Source organism: Telopea speciosissima, chromosome 4 (assembly GCF_018873765.1).
Source record: "Telopea speciosissima isolate NSW1024214 ecotype Mountain lineage chromosome 4, Tspe_v1, whole genome shotgun sequence".
NCBI lineage: Eukaryota > Viridiplantae > Streptophyta > Magnoliopsida > Proteales > Proteaceae > Telopea > Telopea speciosissima.
The window spans coordinates 70549694-70562835 of record NC_057919.1 but is presented as its reverse complement, the minus strand read 5'-3'; the positions used below and the strand labels follow the sequence as shown (position 1 = coordinate 70562835).

The following is a 13142-nucleotide window of genomic DNA, read 5'->3' as shown; positions in this document are numbered from 1 at the left end:
GAAAATTTTATAACTTTATATTATAAAATGAGAGAGTGTTACCTGCTTGTGTGAAAGCATGCGTGGTCATGGCTTAAAGATATAGTATGTTTGCACTCTATACAATGAAAGCATATAGTCTATCAGGGTCAGGGTCAGGGTCGGGGTCAGGGCCAGGGTCAGGGCCAATCAGGGCGGACTTGGGCTAGGCCTGGCCCGTTAGGGTCAGGGTCAGGGTTTTTAGGCCCTGAGTCAGGGTCAGGGCGGGTCTGGGCCGAGCTAAGGGGACTCAGGGTTGGGCTAGGGTTTTAAAAAACCCGACCCAACCTAACCCTGTTGTAGCCCTAGTTCTTACTTTTGTTTCCGGCTTTCTTCCCTCCCCATCGACTCCTCAGTCAGGGCCCATGGGGTCATATTTAGGGTTGCAACAGGGTTGGGTTGGGCCGGGCTTTGTAGAACTCTAGCACAACCCTAAGTTCCCTTAACTAGGCCCAGGCCCAACCCGACCCTGACTCAGAGCCAAAAAAAATCCAACCCTGACCCGCCCTGAGGGTCGGGCGGGGCTGACCTTGATTGGCCCTGATCATGAGGAGGGGGAAAGAAATGCATGGGCTGGAATGGGCTAGGGAGAACATTATCAATTTTACATAAAAGAACACTCTAATAAAATGTATTATATCACTTATTGTCTTCATATATAATATATTATATAAAAAAAATGTGGGTGATGTTTAAAGTTTATAATCTATAAATTATATCAACATATATTTTATAGTATAACTTAAATCAGGGTCAGGTTTGTGTCAAAAAAAAAAATTTCAGGGTCAGGTGGGGCCGGGCCAAGCTTAGCCCGAGGCCTCAACCCTAACCCGACCTAACCCTGACTCAGGCCCAGAAATTTCCAGTCCTGACCTATCCTCAAGGCCAAATATCTCAGCCCAGGCCCTGTTCGGGCTCAGGGCAGGTTCAGGCAGACAGGGCCAAACTTGCACCCCTAGTCATATTAGCGATCTTTATCGTCTCCATTTATCTGCCCCTCCATTTCTTCCATTACATCTCATAGGAGGTGGAAATCACCACCCTACCCCTTGCCCGAACACACTGCCTTGGTGGGGTCCACTCCCCCCTATTAAATGTAATGGAGGGGCAGATAAATGGAGACGATAATTTTCCTCATATTAGACTATTACTCTATCAGTGAGGTGGCAGTGTGAGGAATTGGATCAATTTACACCTCCTTTTGGCATTCCAGGTGTGGGGTCCTAGTTAGGCGCTGGACCAGACCGATCGTTTATAAGCCCGGCCTAGCTCGCCCGATCCGACCTAGCCCAACCCTTTAATATCCCTTGAAATTTCCATTTTTAGAGCTATGGGCCTTTTTGTTTTGGTAAATGGCTATGGGCCTGTTTAACTCAATGGTTAGATTACTCTTTTTCTTCTCCTTTCAAGTCATCTTATTTTTTGTTTTTTGGTAGAAACCTTTCAAGTCATCTTCAAGAGGGTTTTATTTCATGCATGCATAGTCTCTTAACTATTTCCGTTAGAGAATCCAAACTAATTTTTAAAGCTGCTTCTTCTGGGTAAGTGGGTGGGAGTGATATATGACCAATTTTAGTCCCTTTATTCTTTTAATTTTTAAATTAAATGACATAGGTGTATAATCCTATGTGGGGGCAGGTGCCTGGAGGTGATATATGACCAATTTTAAGGTTGTACCGTTTAGAGTCCATTTAAAGACCATTTAGAGATAAACAGGCCCATAGCCCGGTTAAAGCCCGATTCTAATACCCGTCCAGGCCCATAGCCTGAGACCGACCAAAGCCCGTCCAGGCCTGTCTTGATTAGCTAAACGGGCGGGCTCTCATTGTCACGCGTGGCATGGCCCCTTGTCCAATGTAGAGAACACTCCCCCTTTATATTATATTTAATATTTGGATGGATATACATTTATTGGATAAGTCTCAACAAGAATTAAATTTAAACAGTTTTGATTTTGGTTTTTGGTTTCGAATCTAAACTAACATTCTTACCCCTAGGAATAGGGTTGCCTAAGGGTGAACCAGACCAAGAAAGGGTCCATCTCTCTCACTCAGACCCATTTTCATGCTTCTATTTATTTGTAGTGTGGATTGATGATTGGACAAATCTAACCCTTCGATCGAGAATTGCCTTGCTAGGATGTCCTCAAATTGATTGATGCATTACCAATGGAGTGTTGTCCCGTAATCTTAAATTTTACCTCTGGGTATATATTATTGTAACTTTCGCAGTACGAAATTCTTTTTAAATCTTTTACATAATATATATCAAAGGACTAAGTTTTCCTTCACCATTCGGTAAATGGTCAAGCTACCATTCTAGGGTTTACAAACCCGGTCTGCTAGGTTTTAATATCTGCCTAAAATACCCTCTTGATATCCTTTCCCATCCTCATCCGTCGATCCCATTCACTGTGGCTGAAGGGAAACTCGGTCCTATATCAAGTGGGAGAGGATTTCTGAGCATGCAACATAGGAGAGTACACCAATAAGATGCAACAAAATAGTATCACATAAAGGGCAGCGAGATCATTTCGTGTGAAAAAGTAAGAGATAAAAGATATATATAGATGCTTAGCTTACTTACCTTGAAGACTTAGAGAATCCTTTCCCATATCAAATTTGAGGGATGGCTATTCATGTCATATCATGTCATGTCATGTGCACCAATTTGGAGCTAGCAAACTATGGCATGGCAATTATGTGATCATAGTGGGGCCCTCCCAAGACAAAGGGATAAAATAGGTATCAACAATTATGCCAAACCTAATTCATAGGATCCTTATTTCAACTACATGGAGAGATGTTTGCCAAATATATAAATGGAGAGATTATGCAGGCAATCTAAACAATTGGACATATAGGGTGCCCTTTGGAGATAGTTATATATTATATTTGGTGGTCCAATTTGATCATATAACCAATTTTTATTTAATATTTTTCTATGTAATTCTCTATTAAATTATCTTATCAATGTATTGACTTTTCAACTACTTTTTTTTTTCAATGTATGATAAACTGTGCCTAGCCCAAAATTCAACAAATGGTCAGGCCAAACTAAGCATTAATTAAATCCTTGTGTTAGGCAAATTGTGGTGTGGTAACTATAAACGGCTAGTTATATAGTTGTGGTTCCCTTACCAAGTTTTATTTAATTTTATTTTAAATCTCTCTTCCCAGTCCCTTCCTCCGTCGAGGCAGCCATTAATGTCTTTACGTCTATTTTGAAACATATTGGGTTCTCGGTTCCCTCTCAAATTTTTATCTTTGAAGAGGAGATATTTACAACCATCCACCACTGTCTATCCATAGACTTTTGTGCATTATAAAGTTAAACCATTATATCCAATGCGTATGTCAGCATTGTATATTTTAAATATTGGGAAAAGGCCACCTTATGTCTATCACTCTTTCCTCCTCATGAGAAAGGATCATCCTGACCCTCTTATCCCACCCCTAGCTCCCATTGGACAAAGTCGCCCGCTTACTTGGAGCAGATGGCGTGCCCAACTGTCCCGCTTTAAAATTTTAATTTAATCAATGAAAGAGACAACTCATAATTCATCAAGGTTATTCAATTCAAATTTCTAGTCAAGTGAAGTTTTCAAGTTTTAAATCAATGAGAAAGTTTTCCTTCACCCGTAAGAAGGATTCACCCACGAATCTGTGATCATTTTTAATTTCCCCTCCTAATTGAAGGTTCGAAATACAAAATGTCAGTCAAGCTATTATGACATTTATCTCAATCCCATTAAAGCCATCAGTGAAGGGGAATAATAGGGGACTGGAGTTTAATGATGAAATTCACTAATCACTATCCGAAAGTTCAATTTGTTGGTGGGTACACTATCTTGTATTCCGTCGCTTAATTTTTGGGTTAATTCCGAAGGGCCGTTAAGAGGCCGAAGCCTCGAGGAGAAATTTTTTTTGAGGAATATATGGGTATTTCGGTAAAATTTTTGTATAGGGTTTTTTGCTATAAATATGTAACGAGGGTTTTTTCTCTGTAACGCAACCTAAGAGAGGTGTAAGGAAGTGCAACTGTAACCCTATTCTCTATCGATGATGAAACTGATCTAATCTCATCGTGGACGTAAGCAATCTTGTTGAACCACGTAAATCCTTGTGTTCTTTTGTGTGATTGTTGTTTACAATTTCTCTTCTTTTTTGCATCATTTTAGGATTCGTTTTCAACACAATCATGTGGACTTCTTCATCTTAAATGGTGAAAATTTCTCATTAAAACAATCAGCTAGCTCTATCTTCCCTCACTCATTCAGACATACGTATTTTATTTTATTTTTCAATTTTAGTACTTTAGAACACAGTTAAAATCCTGTGTCTCTCTCTTTTGGTATCAAAAAATATTCTACACCCAAAATCTATTCAAAAAATGCGTACCAAACACAGCGATAGATGAATTGCCATGTTTGAAGCTTACTCTCGTTATATCCACTTGTTTTCTTCGGTATGAGATTTATAGGCGACAAAGAGGGGACCATAGGGTGTGATAGGCTCCTATAATAAGAAGCCTATCTATTAGCTGAAAACAATTAAATTGAGTTGGAGTGTCTGGGCATTATATGTTCAAAGCCAACAAGGCTAGGCGTATGGTGTCCCCTTGATCCCTTGACTTTATCATTCATTCCCTTACTCCTCATCCTCATAGTCCTGCAAACACGTCTAGGGTCGTACCACATTACATAGTCATACTTAATTTATTTAGCTTACTAATTAAAAATCACTACTTGCCATGTTCGTCTGTGAATCATGTGACGATCGGATAAATTGCACTGCTTCTCATGGTTTTCGATCTACAAAAGATGGTGACTTGGTGATGTGAGGCTTTGAATCTCGGACCAGGATCCTTTGCAGTATCGGTGGGCAGCGGTGCACATTCAATGACACACATGGCACACATGGTCTCTATTGTGCCGTCGAATGTACACTGTCACCCACCCCCCTTTACTGCAGAGGATTTTAATACTTTGAAACTCTGCTATATATAGTCCCCCATGGGTGTGTGGGATGATTTCAAAGGGATATTAAAAGCCCTTAAGGCCGATGGCTTTTTAGGGATGGGGGTAATTTGAAAAAGTTGTATCTCTATGTTTCCCCATAAATTGTTGAATTGGGTGGTTATTAGGGTTATTAGGAATTCTTTGTAAATACAAAAGGCGTGAGGAGCAGAAGTTGTAACTTTATTTTCCATTGTTAATGAAAATCAATCTCATCTCTTCGTGGACATAGACACTTTTGTTGAATCATGTAAATTCTTGTATTGTATTATTATTTATTTACTATTCCCATTCGTTTTTACATTGTTATAGTATGTCATTTCTACAACAACCGTGCATGAAATATGGTCTAACATTTTACTTTTTAGATAGATAAGAGAATCGAGTATTCTTATCCGAAGGTTGAGATGTTAATGTGTCATACATAACCGTTTATGATATACTTTTGTTGAGTGCTTTTATTCAAAATACTTATAGATTATGCTAAAAAAAAGTATTAATTTTTTTTTTTTTAAATTTTATTCACTAAAAAAGGGCAAAAGAATTCAAATGCATTCATGACTGGTTCAAAAATAGGCAATGTAAAACATTTATGATTGAATTGCTCGCACACTGTTTGTGTGGAATTGTATGTTGTATTTATATGAATTGTGTGTTAGTTACATGAGATAAAGAGAGATACAAGAGATAAGAAGACACAGAGTTTTGCAAAGAAAATACAGGTAAAAACATATTGGAAATGTAGGTTGGACGACCTGTTTATGCTTAATCATAAATTCCACCGATTCTAATCCAATTTATGAAACCATGATTTTTCAATGCGTACACATTGTTGGCAATTAACGGTTAAAATTATGGTAAAATGATTGTCATGTTCCAATGTGTAGATTTTTACGCACACTCTCTCACACCCCACTTGTAGATTCCACTCTCTCTCCTTATCAAAACTTCCTCACTAAATGATTTGATTTCCCACCTTCTCGATAGTGTGAAATTGCACTCGCAATGTACCCTCTCCCTAAAATTATACTATGGGAGAAAAAAATTATTTTTTAGGAAGGAGGATGGCTATCAAGTTGTGTGGCAACAGCGAGGCCAAAGAGAACATGCACAAGGGCATCCAGTAGAGATGGAATTTTTCATTTCACAAGGGTGTGGGCCGGTGATTTTCGCCCTTCCTATGTTTGGATGTAGGCTCTACGCAGCTTAGGAAACTTCTTTTTCCTTATTTTTTGTTTGACAAACTGACAAGTGATGATTGAATGACAGATGTGATACTTTTAGGGAGGGGGATCTTTGCAAGACTACGTGGCGTCTACACCATGCAGGGCCAATGAGATCGTGTGGGAAGCATCCAACAGCAGTGTGATTTTTCATTTCACTGGAGTGAGGCGATCATTTCACCCTTCTTGTTTTTGAACACAAGCACCGCACAATCATAGTAACCTTCTTTTTTCCTATTTTTTATTTGACAAACTGGTGGGCGATGACTGAATGATGGATGTGATATTTTGAACAAGTAGTTTTCTTTCACCTATGATCGAGGGAGAATCTATCTCTTAATATTGTCAAGAAAGTATCCAAGAACAATCAAAAGCTAGTATTGACTTTATACTGTATGGGACAGAACATTTATGATTATAGATAGATGAACTTTTCCTACACAACGGTGCCACGAAACTTTTTAGTTTGTCAACAAGCGATGCTGTGATATTTTGAACAAAATAGTTTTCGTTCACCTACGATCAAAGAGAATCTCTTAATGGTGTCAAGAACAATCAAAGAGTATCATTTTTTTTTTTTTCTTTTTTGATAGGGTCAAAGAGTATTATTGACTTCATATGATATGAGCTAGAACATTTATGATCCTAGATGGACGTAATTCTTCGAATCCAACTCACACTCACGTACATGAGCATACGAAAATAGCTCCCAACTATTCAGATGGAATCCCCTATGTGGGATCCATATGGAGTGGATTTCATCTGAACAGTTGGGAGCGGTTCTCCATACGTTCACGTACATGAACGTATGCCCAACTCTACTTTTTCTACACCCACGGTGGGCCGAACTTTTCCCAATTTTCTAGTTTCTCCTACATGTTATTTTTCTTGGGTTATACCAAAAAATTAAAAAAATGAGAAAGTTTTTTGTCCAGGAGTGTAGCCTATGCTAGCACTCCCATGAATCTATCTCTCTCCTCTCCTTTTGAAAAGACACCTTCGCCCTGAAGAAGAAAGATAGATACATGGGAGTGGACAAAAAACTACTTCCCAAAGAAAAATTCATTTAAAAAACAAAAAAAAAGAAAATGTCGTGTATGATTTTCACCTCAAGAATTTTGTCACCGTCACAGGTGTGGTCATTAAAAAAAGCCCCACCTTTTATTTTATACTGGATTGTCAATATAAAGCTGCAGATCCAAGAGCCTTATGAATTAAAGTAGTTTGACCAAGCAATTCAGCTTTCAGAGACCGATTAAAATCAACATCCTCACTAGTTACCCTCCCTTCAAGCGCTTCGATGTCCAATCAAAGGTGAATTGATATTTCGTCTGCTCAATTCCTACACATTTTGAATGAAATTTCTGTTTTCGCTTCTCTCTACCTATCTCTCTGTAATTCTAACTGTGTATTACATGTTGTTCAGGCTAAAGGGTAAGGTGGCTTTGATCACCGGTGCAGCTAGTGGGATTGGGGAGGCGACGGCGAGGTTGTTTGCAGAACACGGAGCTCTTGTGGTTGTGGTTGATGTTCAAGACGAGTTAGGTCATCAAGTTGTGGCATCCATAGGCCAGGAGAGAGCTACATACGCGCACTGTGACGTGCGAGACGAGAAGCAAGTGGAGGAAGCAGTGGCTTTCACCTTGAATAAGTATGGTAGCCTCGATGTGTTGTTCAGCAATGCCGGAGTCTTAGGCCCTTTGAATGGGATCTTAGAGCTTGACTTGACATCCTTCGACAACATTCTCGCCGTCAACGTACGCGGCGTGGCAGCCACCATAAAGCACGCAGCACGAGCTATGGTGGCAAGGAAGATAAGGGGCTCCATCATTTGCACCGCCAGTGTGGCCGCGACGGTGGGAGGCTCGGGGCCTCATGCCTACACTACAGCTAAGCATGCCGTGCTGGGTCTGGTCCGATCGACTTGTAGTGAACTTGGGGCATACGGGATCAGGGTCAACTGCGTCTCTCCCTTTGGAGTTGCGACACCTATGGTCTGTGATGGTTTCAATATGGAGCCTAATGTTGTGGAAGCTAACGGTGCTGCTATATCCAATTTGAAGGGGATTGTCTTGAAGGCTACTCACATCGCAGAGGCTGCTCTGTTTCTTGCTTCTGATGAATCCGTTTACATTAGTGGACATAACTTGGTTGTTGATGGAGGGTTCACCATCATTGCTCGTAGTTATTCCCACGACCAAATCCAATGATTATTGTTGCAGTTAACTTCAACTATCCTAGCCGGCCGGCCAGCCATTATTTGTTGCTGTTGTCTTTGTAGACTTGAAGGTAGTGGCTGTACGGTGGCTGCGGGCCGTCGGCGCTGGTGTCTCTGTGAGAGAGAAAGAGAGAGAGAGAGAGGGGGAGAGGGAGAGATTTCATTGATTGATTAATTTAATGGGAAGAAGATGCTCCATCAATTAATGTCAAACGGTTGTTTACCGAGGCCATGTGCGGTTGCTTTGGAAGATGCTCCGTCAACTCCTTTTGTTAAACCTATTTTCTAACTATGGTTAGTATTTCTTCCGTCATAAATCATAAAGCTTCATGATGGATCTTGTTTCTTGAGAGCTGCGTAATGGTCCTATAAATCGGATCTGAATTGAATCAGTCAATTTTGGAGTGCAGGGAAAGTTCATATACGTAAATATACATGAACAACTCAGAGCCGCTCAGATGGAATCTATTCTGTGGGAATATTCCATATCTGAACGGCTGTGAGTCATTCACGTATGCTCACCCCTCGTCAATTTTGCAGGGTTTCAGTGCATGGATTAGTATCCATCATCGTCGATATTGATATTGATTCTTTTTTTTTTATAAGTACTATCAAATTTTTAGAAAAATAAGGGAAAACCAATATACAATTACAATATGGCTACCCGTAGATCGAAACACGCCCTTAATAAAACCAAAGCAAAGAATGAACCAAAGAGGGAAAGATGACCCCAATCGAAAAGTCCCAAGGGAAATCCTCATGGAGGACAAAAAGCAAACAAGTGAACAACAACCTCACAATACTATCTAGAAGACCATATGGGCTGAACACCTCAATTCTACACGAGGAATTGATTCCGAGGAGTTTTTGACACCTTGGGAATGATAGCCTGGCATAGTTACTCCACATCCAAACGAATGAAACTGACAATGGTCAGTCTAGTACTAGTCTTATTGAGAAAGATTTGGAAATTTCTTTCCTTTCAGATGTGGTTAATAGTACAACAAAAAGCTAACTTGGCAGTAGCCAATTAGATCTCCGTTAAAGAGCTCTCTATCCATTGAGCCTCCAACTCCACATTCCGCCTCGAGCTCCTTGAAGGCGAGCACAACCTTATGATATCTCCCTAGATCTAAGAGGAGAAGAGGCAATAAAAAAAAATAAAAAAAAGGATGGTCTCTATTGATCTCTAGCCCCGCCCAACAGAAACAACAAAATCGAGAAACCTGAATAGATCTTTTCCGAAGTTGGTCTCTAGTTGGGAGTGCAACCAACATATACCTTCAAGTAGGGAAGGTGAAGGATTGGCAAGGAATACAAGAGTGAAACAAACACATGATGTCCAAGGTAACTTAGGATAAGATCATCTTAAAATATCCCAAGCTGATTTAGAAGAAAATAGGCCATTAGAGTTACCTTTCCAAATAATGTAGTATGAATCTGATTCAGTTAGCCTATCAATGTTGCTCAACAAATTCCAAACTCGGATGAGGCCTGCAGAAGAAGCAGGTTTCAAGATATTACCTAAAACAATGTCAATTTGGCAATTCATTCATGGAATTTTTGTGAATGCTTATAAAGTTGAAGGCAAGATATCGTTATCTAGTTGTGTAGTCCTGCACCAACGGGGGATCAATGAGAGCACAAACAATAACATCAACATGGGTAGAATATTTGATTTCATGGAGGGTGGGACGATAAATTCACCTGCTCTTGTGTCAAGGCGCAGGGGCCATGCGACTAGATAGCATTCTTTTTCCCTTAAGTTTATTATGATCATTTTGAGGACATTCTTCCATTAAAACTTTTAATGTCAACTTGGTATCATGTCCATGCATGCTATCACACGTGCGGGCCCGGGAAACCGCTCCAATGGGCCAAGTCATGTTGAATGTGGGGTGAACTTGGAAGTTAGTTTCTACCCAAAAAAAAAAAACTTGAAAGTTATTTTGGGTCATGGGACTCACTAAATGAGAAAAAATGGGGCAAAATGGGCTCAGAATCCCTATTCCTAGGACATAAAATTTGGTCAAGACTACTTGATTCTGATTGCGTTTTGACTAAGTCAGATGGAGTAACTGATTTTCAGGACCTTTAGATCAAAAGCGATGGTGATGCCCATGACACAAATAGAAGTAGATAAAGGGTCCTCCTTTTTCGGTAATGATAAAGGATCCCACTCAGGTCATGAGAACTTGATTGACGTAACTCCTGACTCCAAACACAAACACAAACACATCTTTGGGCATCACGAATCCCATTAGATAGGAAGACAAAAAAAATCTCAACAACTAATTAGTAGATAATTTTGTGAAATATCATTTTTGAGCAGATAAATAAATTAAAAGGCTAACCTTACAAAAGACCTATAATCTCATCATCCAATCACATGTAAGTAAAATGTTATTTATTTTTAGGGGAAAGGGCTTGTGCACGGTCGATTCATCAAATTGCGGGATAAGTTGTTTTGATATTTCAAAGGGACCATTGTACCCATCCAATGATTATGTGCACGGTCATGCACCATGCATGGCTATGCACGAAACCTTTAAGTACATGAGGAGAGATCGGACGGCAAGGGTACACAAATGTACCCATTTAGCTAAACAAGTAGGATACGGGTAGAAGGGTAGTACACGTACCTCTGACTTCATTATTTACCTGTCGAAGAATGTGCGAACATTAGATTTTAGGCTATTGTAACTCATATAGGCCATGAGTCCATGACCCAATAGCCATTTCAAACTACCAATTGCAAAAGAGAAATTCAAACAATAGACAAAGGCCCCTGATTTGTTAACACCTTACCACATAGTTGGAAAAACAGGTTTATGATTCAACTTGTCCTTCAAAACCTAGTGAGTCAGGTGAGTCAAACCTAGTTAGAATGAGTCATGCTTTTATTTTTTTAGTTTTTTTAATATCTTCCTTTTTTTCCTCCGAGTGAGGAGGGACTGAGGTTGTGGTCGCTTCCCGTGAGAAAAAAACGGGGGGTGTAATTTTGAAGACAACAAACAAAAATTCTAGGGTTTCATTTGGTTGTAGAGTAAACTTAAGGTCTAAGAATAGTATACAACCCAATAAATAAAATAAACTCGATGGTTTCACATGACTCAAGCAAAAACATTGAGTCAATAAAAACTAGACAAACTCGGACCTTGTCTAGTCATTTCTAAAAATTGAGCGAGTCTTCATGACTCATGACCAAGTTTCATGTATTTTTTACTCGACTTTGGAGTGTTGCCTAAGTCAAAATTAAACCTGATTTTCCAAATATGCCTTACAAGGTAAGCAATTTCTTGGCAGTGAAGGTAAGTATGAGTAAGACTATAAGCTTGGCAGGGAGAATAAGAGAGAAACTTATTACATAGATGAAAGTTTTTCTTCACTGTGGGTGAAGGTAATCTAGCCATTGAAGTGTCATTATTCCCTCTTTCCTATATTGTACAAAAATTCGAAATACCCTTGGCACTGAGCACCATCCAAGCACTAAAACAATGTTTTAAGAGATTTTATCTTCACCTTTGGTGATAGAAAACTTGAGTCCCCATAGACATTCTAATTTATTGCCACCATAGTCATAACACATAACTCACACCTGCCCCTTCCTTGTTTTTGAGTTGCACCACCTCAAAGGCTAACAATGTCGTCCACTTACAAACATTTTGAGTTTTTTTTTACAAACATCTTTTTAGCTAAATAGAGTGCTTCATCGAGGCATGGATAGGGTTGCTTGAGCCAATGGTTGTTCTTGACAAAAACACCAAAGAAAGACCACACATGTACTCACTCTCCTATATACGCATGGACTTTGGTAGAACTTATTCTTAAAAGCTAGCCATTAAGAAGAATGTGCCAAGTATCTATAAGTCTCCACATCGGGCTACTCACATCTAATGTAGGATTATTACTTTCTGCCTTTGTTGTGCCACAACCTTGGCTCTGATACTACTTGTTAGGACTTGGATAGAACCCATCATTAAGTGTGCGTTTCGAAGGTGAAAAAACCCGCCAAAGTTTTAAATTTGAATTTTGAATTTAAAAGCATTTTTTTTATTATTTTGAATTGTATTTGACCTATTAAATAAGATCTCTTTAGGGTTTGTAATCTCCAGTTTGAAATCTATTGAAATTTGACATTTTCGTCCTTATCTTCTACCTTGTGGATTCGAGGGATGTTTGTACTAGAATGATATTTAGCCCACCTATCTTCTACCACGTTAGACAAGAATAAAAATAAAGTAAAATTAAATTAAACAGGGGAAGGGCTTCGCTAGAAGTTGCAGCAGCGGCTAGACGAACCAAGATATCCGTGAGTCTTCTAATCAGCAAGCTCAAGCGGAAACGTCAACGGTCACAACAAGTAGACTTCATTTATTTTGCTTGGGTTCAAAATCTTTTTCCATTCTCAACAAAGGCATCAAAAACCCTCAAAAGCAGTAGCTCAAATCGAACCAATAATATCAAGTCGGAGAAGAAATGGGTTGGTAGCCAAGGGTGAGATAATGGGAGATGGAGGTGAGGTCTCGGAGACAATGGGATGAGGGTTTCAATTGCAAGTTGGGATGAAAGGGTATAATGGTCATAAAATGTCTAAAACACTCTTACTGTTCACAACTAATAGAGTGGGTTTACTTATTAATTATTTTGGAAAACAGGGATGATA

The 13142-nt window shown here is 39.4% G+C and overlaps 1 protein-coding gene across 1 annotated transcript; it reads left to right on the top strand.

Moving 5' to 3' along the window:
- The first annotated feature begins 7498 nt into the window (after positions 1-7498).
- On the top strand, positions 7499-8468 carry LOC122659617 (short-chain dehydrogenase reductase 3b-like). Its single transcript, XM_043854715.1, has 2 exons — positions 7499-7572; positions 7685-8468. The coding sequence occupies exons 1-2, from the start codon at positions 7559-7561 to the stop codon at positions 8466-8468; spliced, it is 798 nt and encodes a 265-aa protein (XP_043710650.1). The 5' UTR covers positions 7499-7558.
- Positions 8469-13142: the final 4674 nt, after the last annotated feature.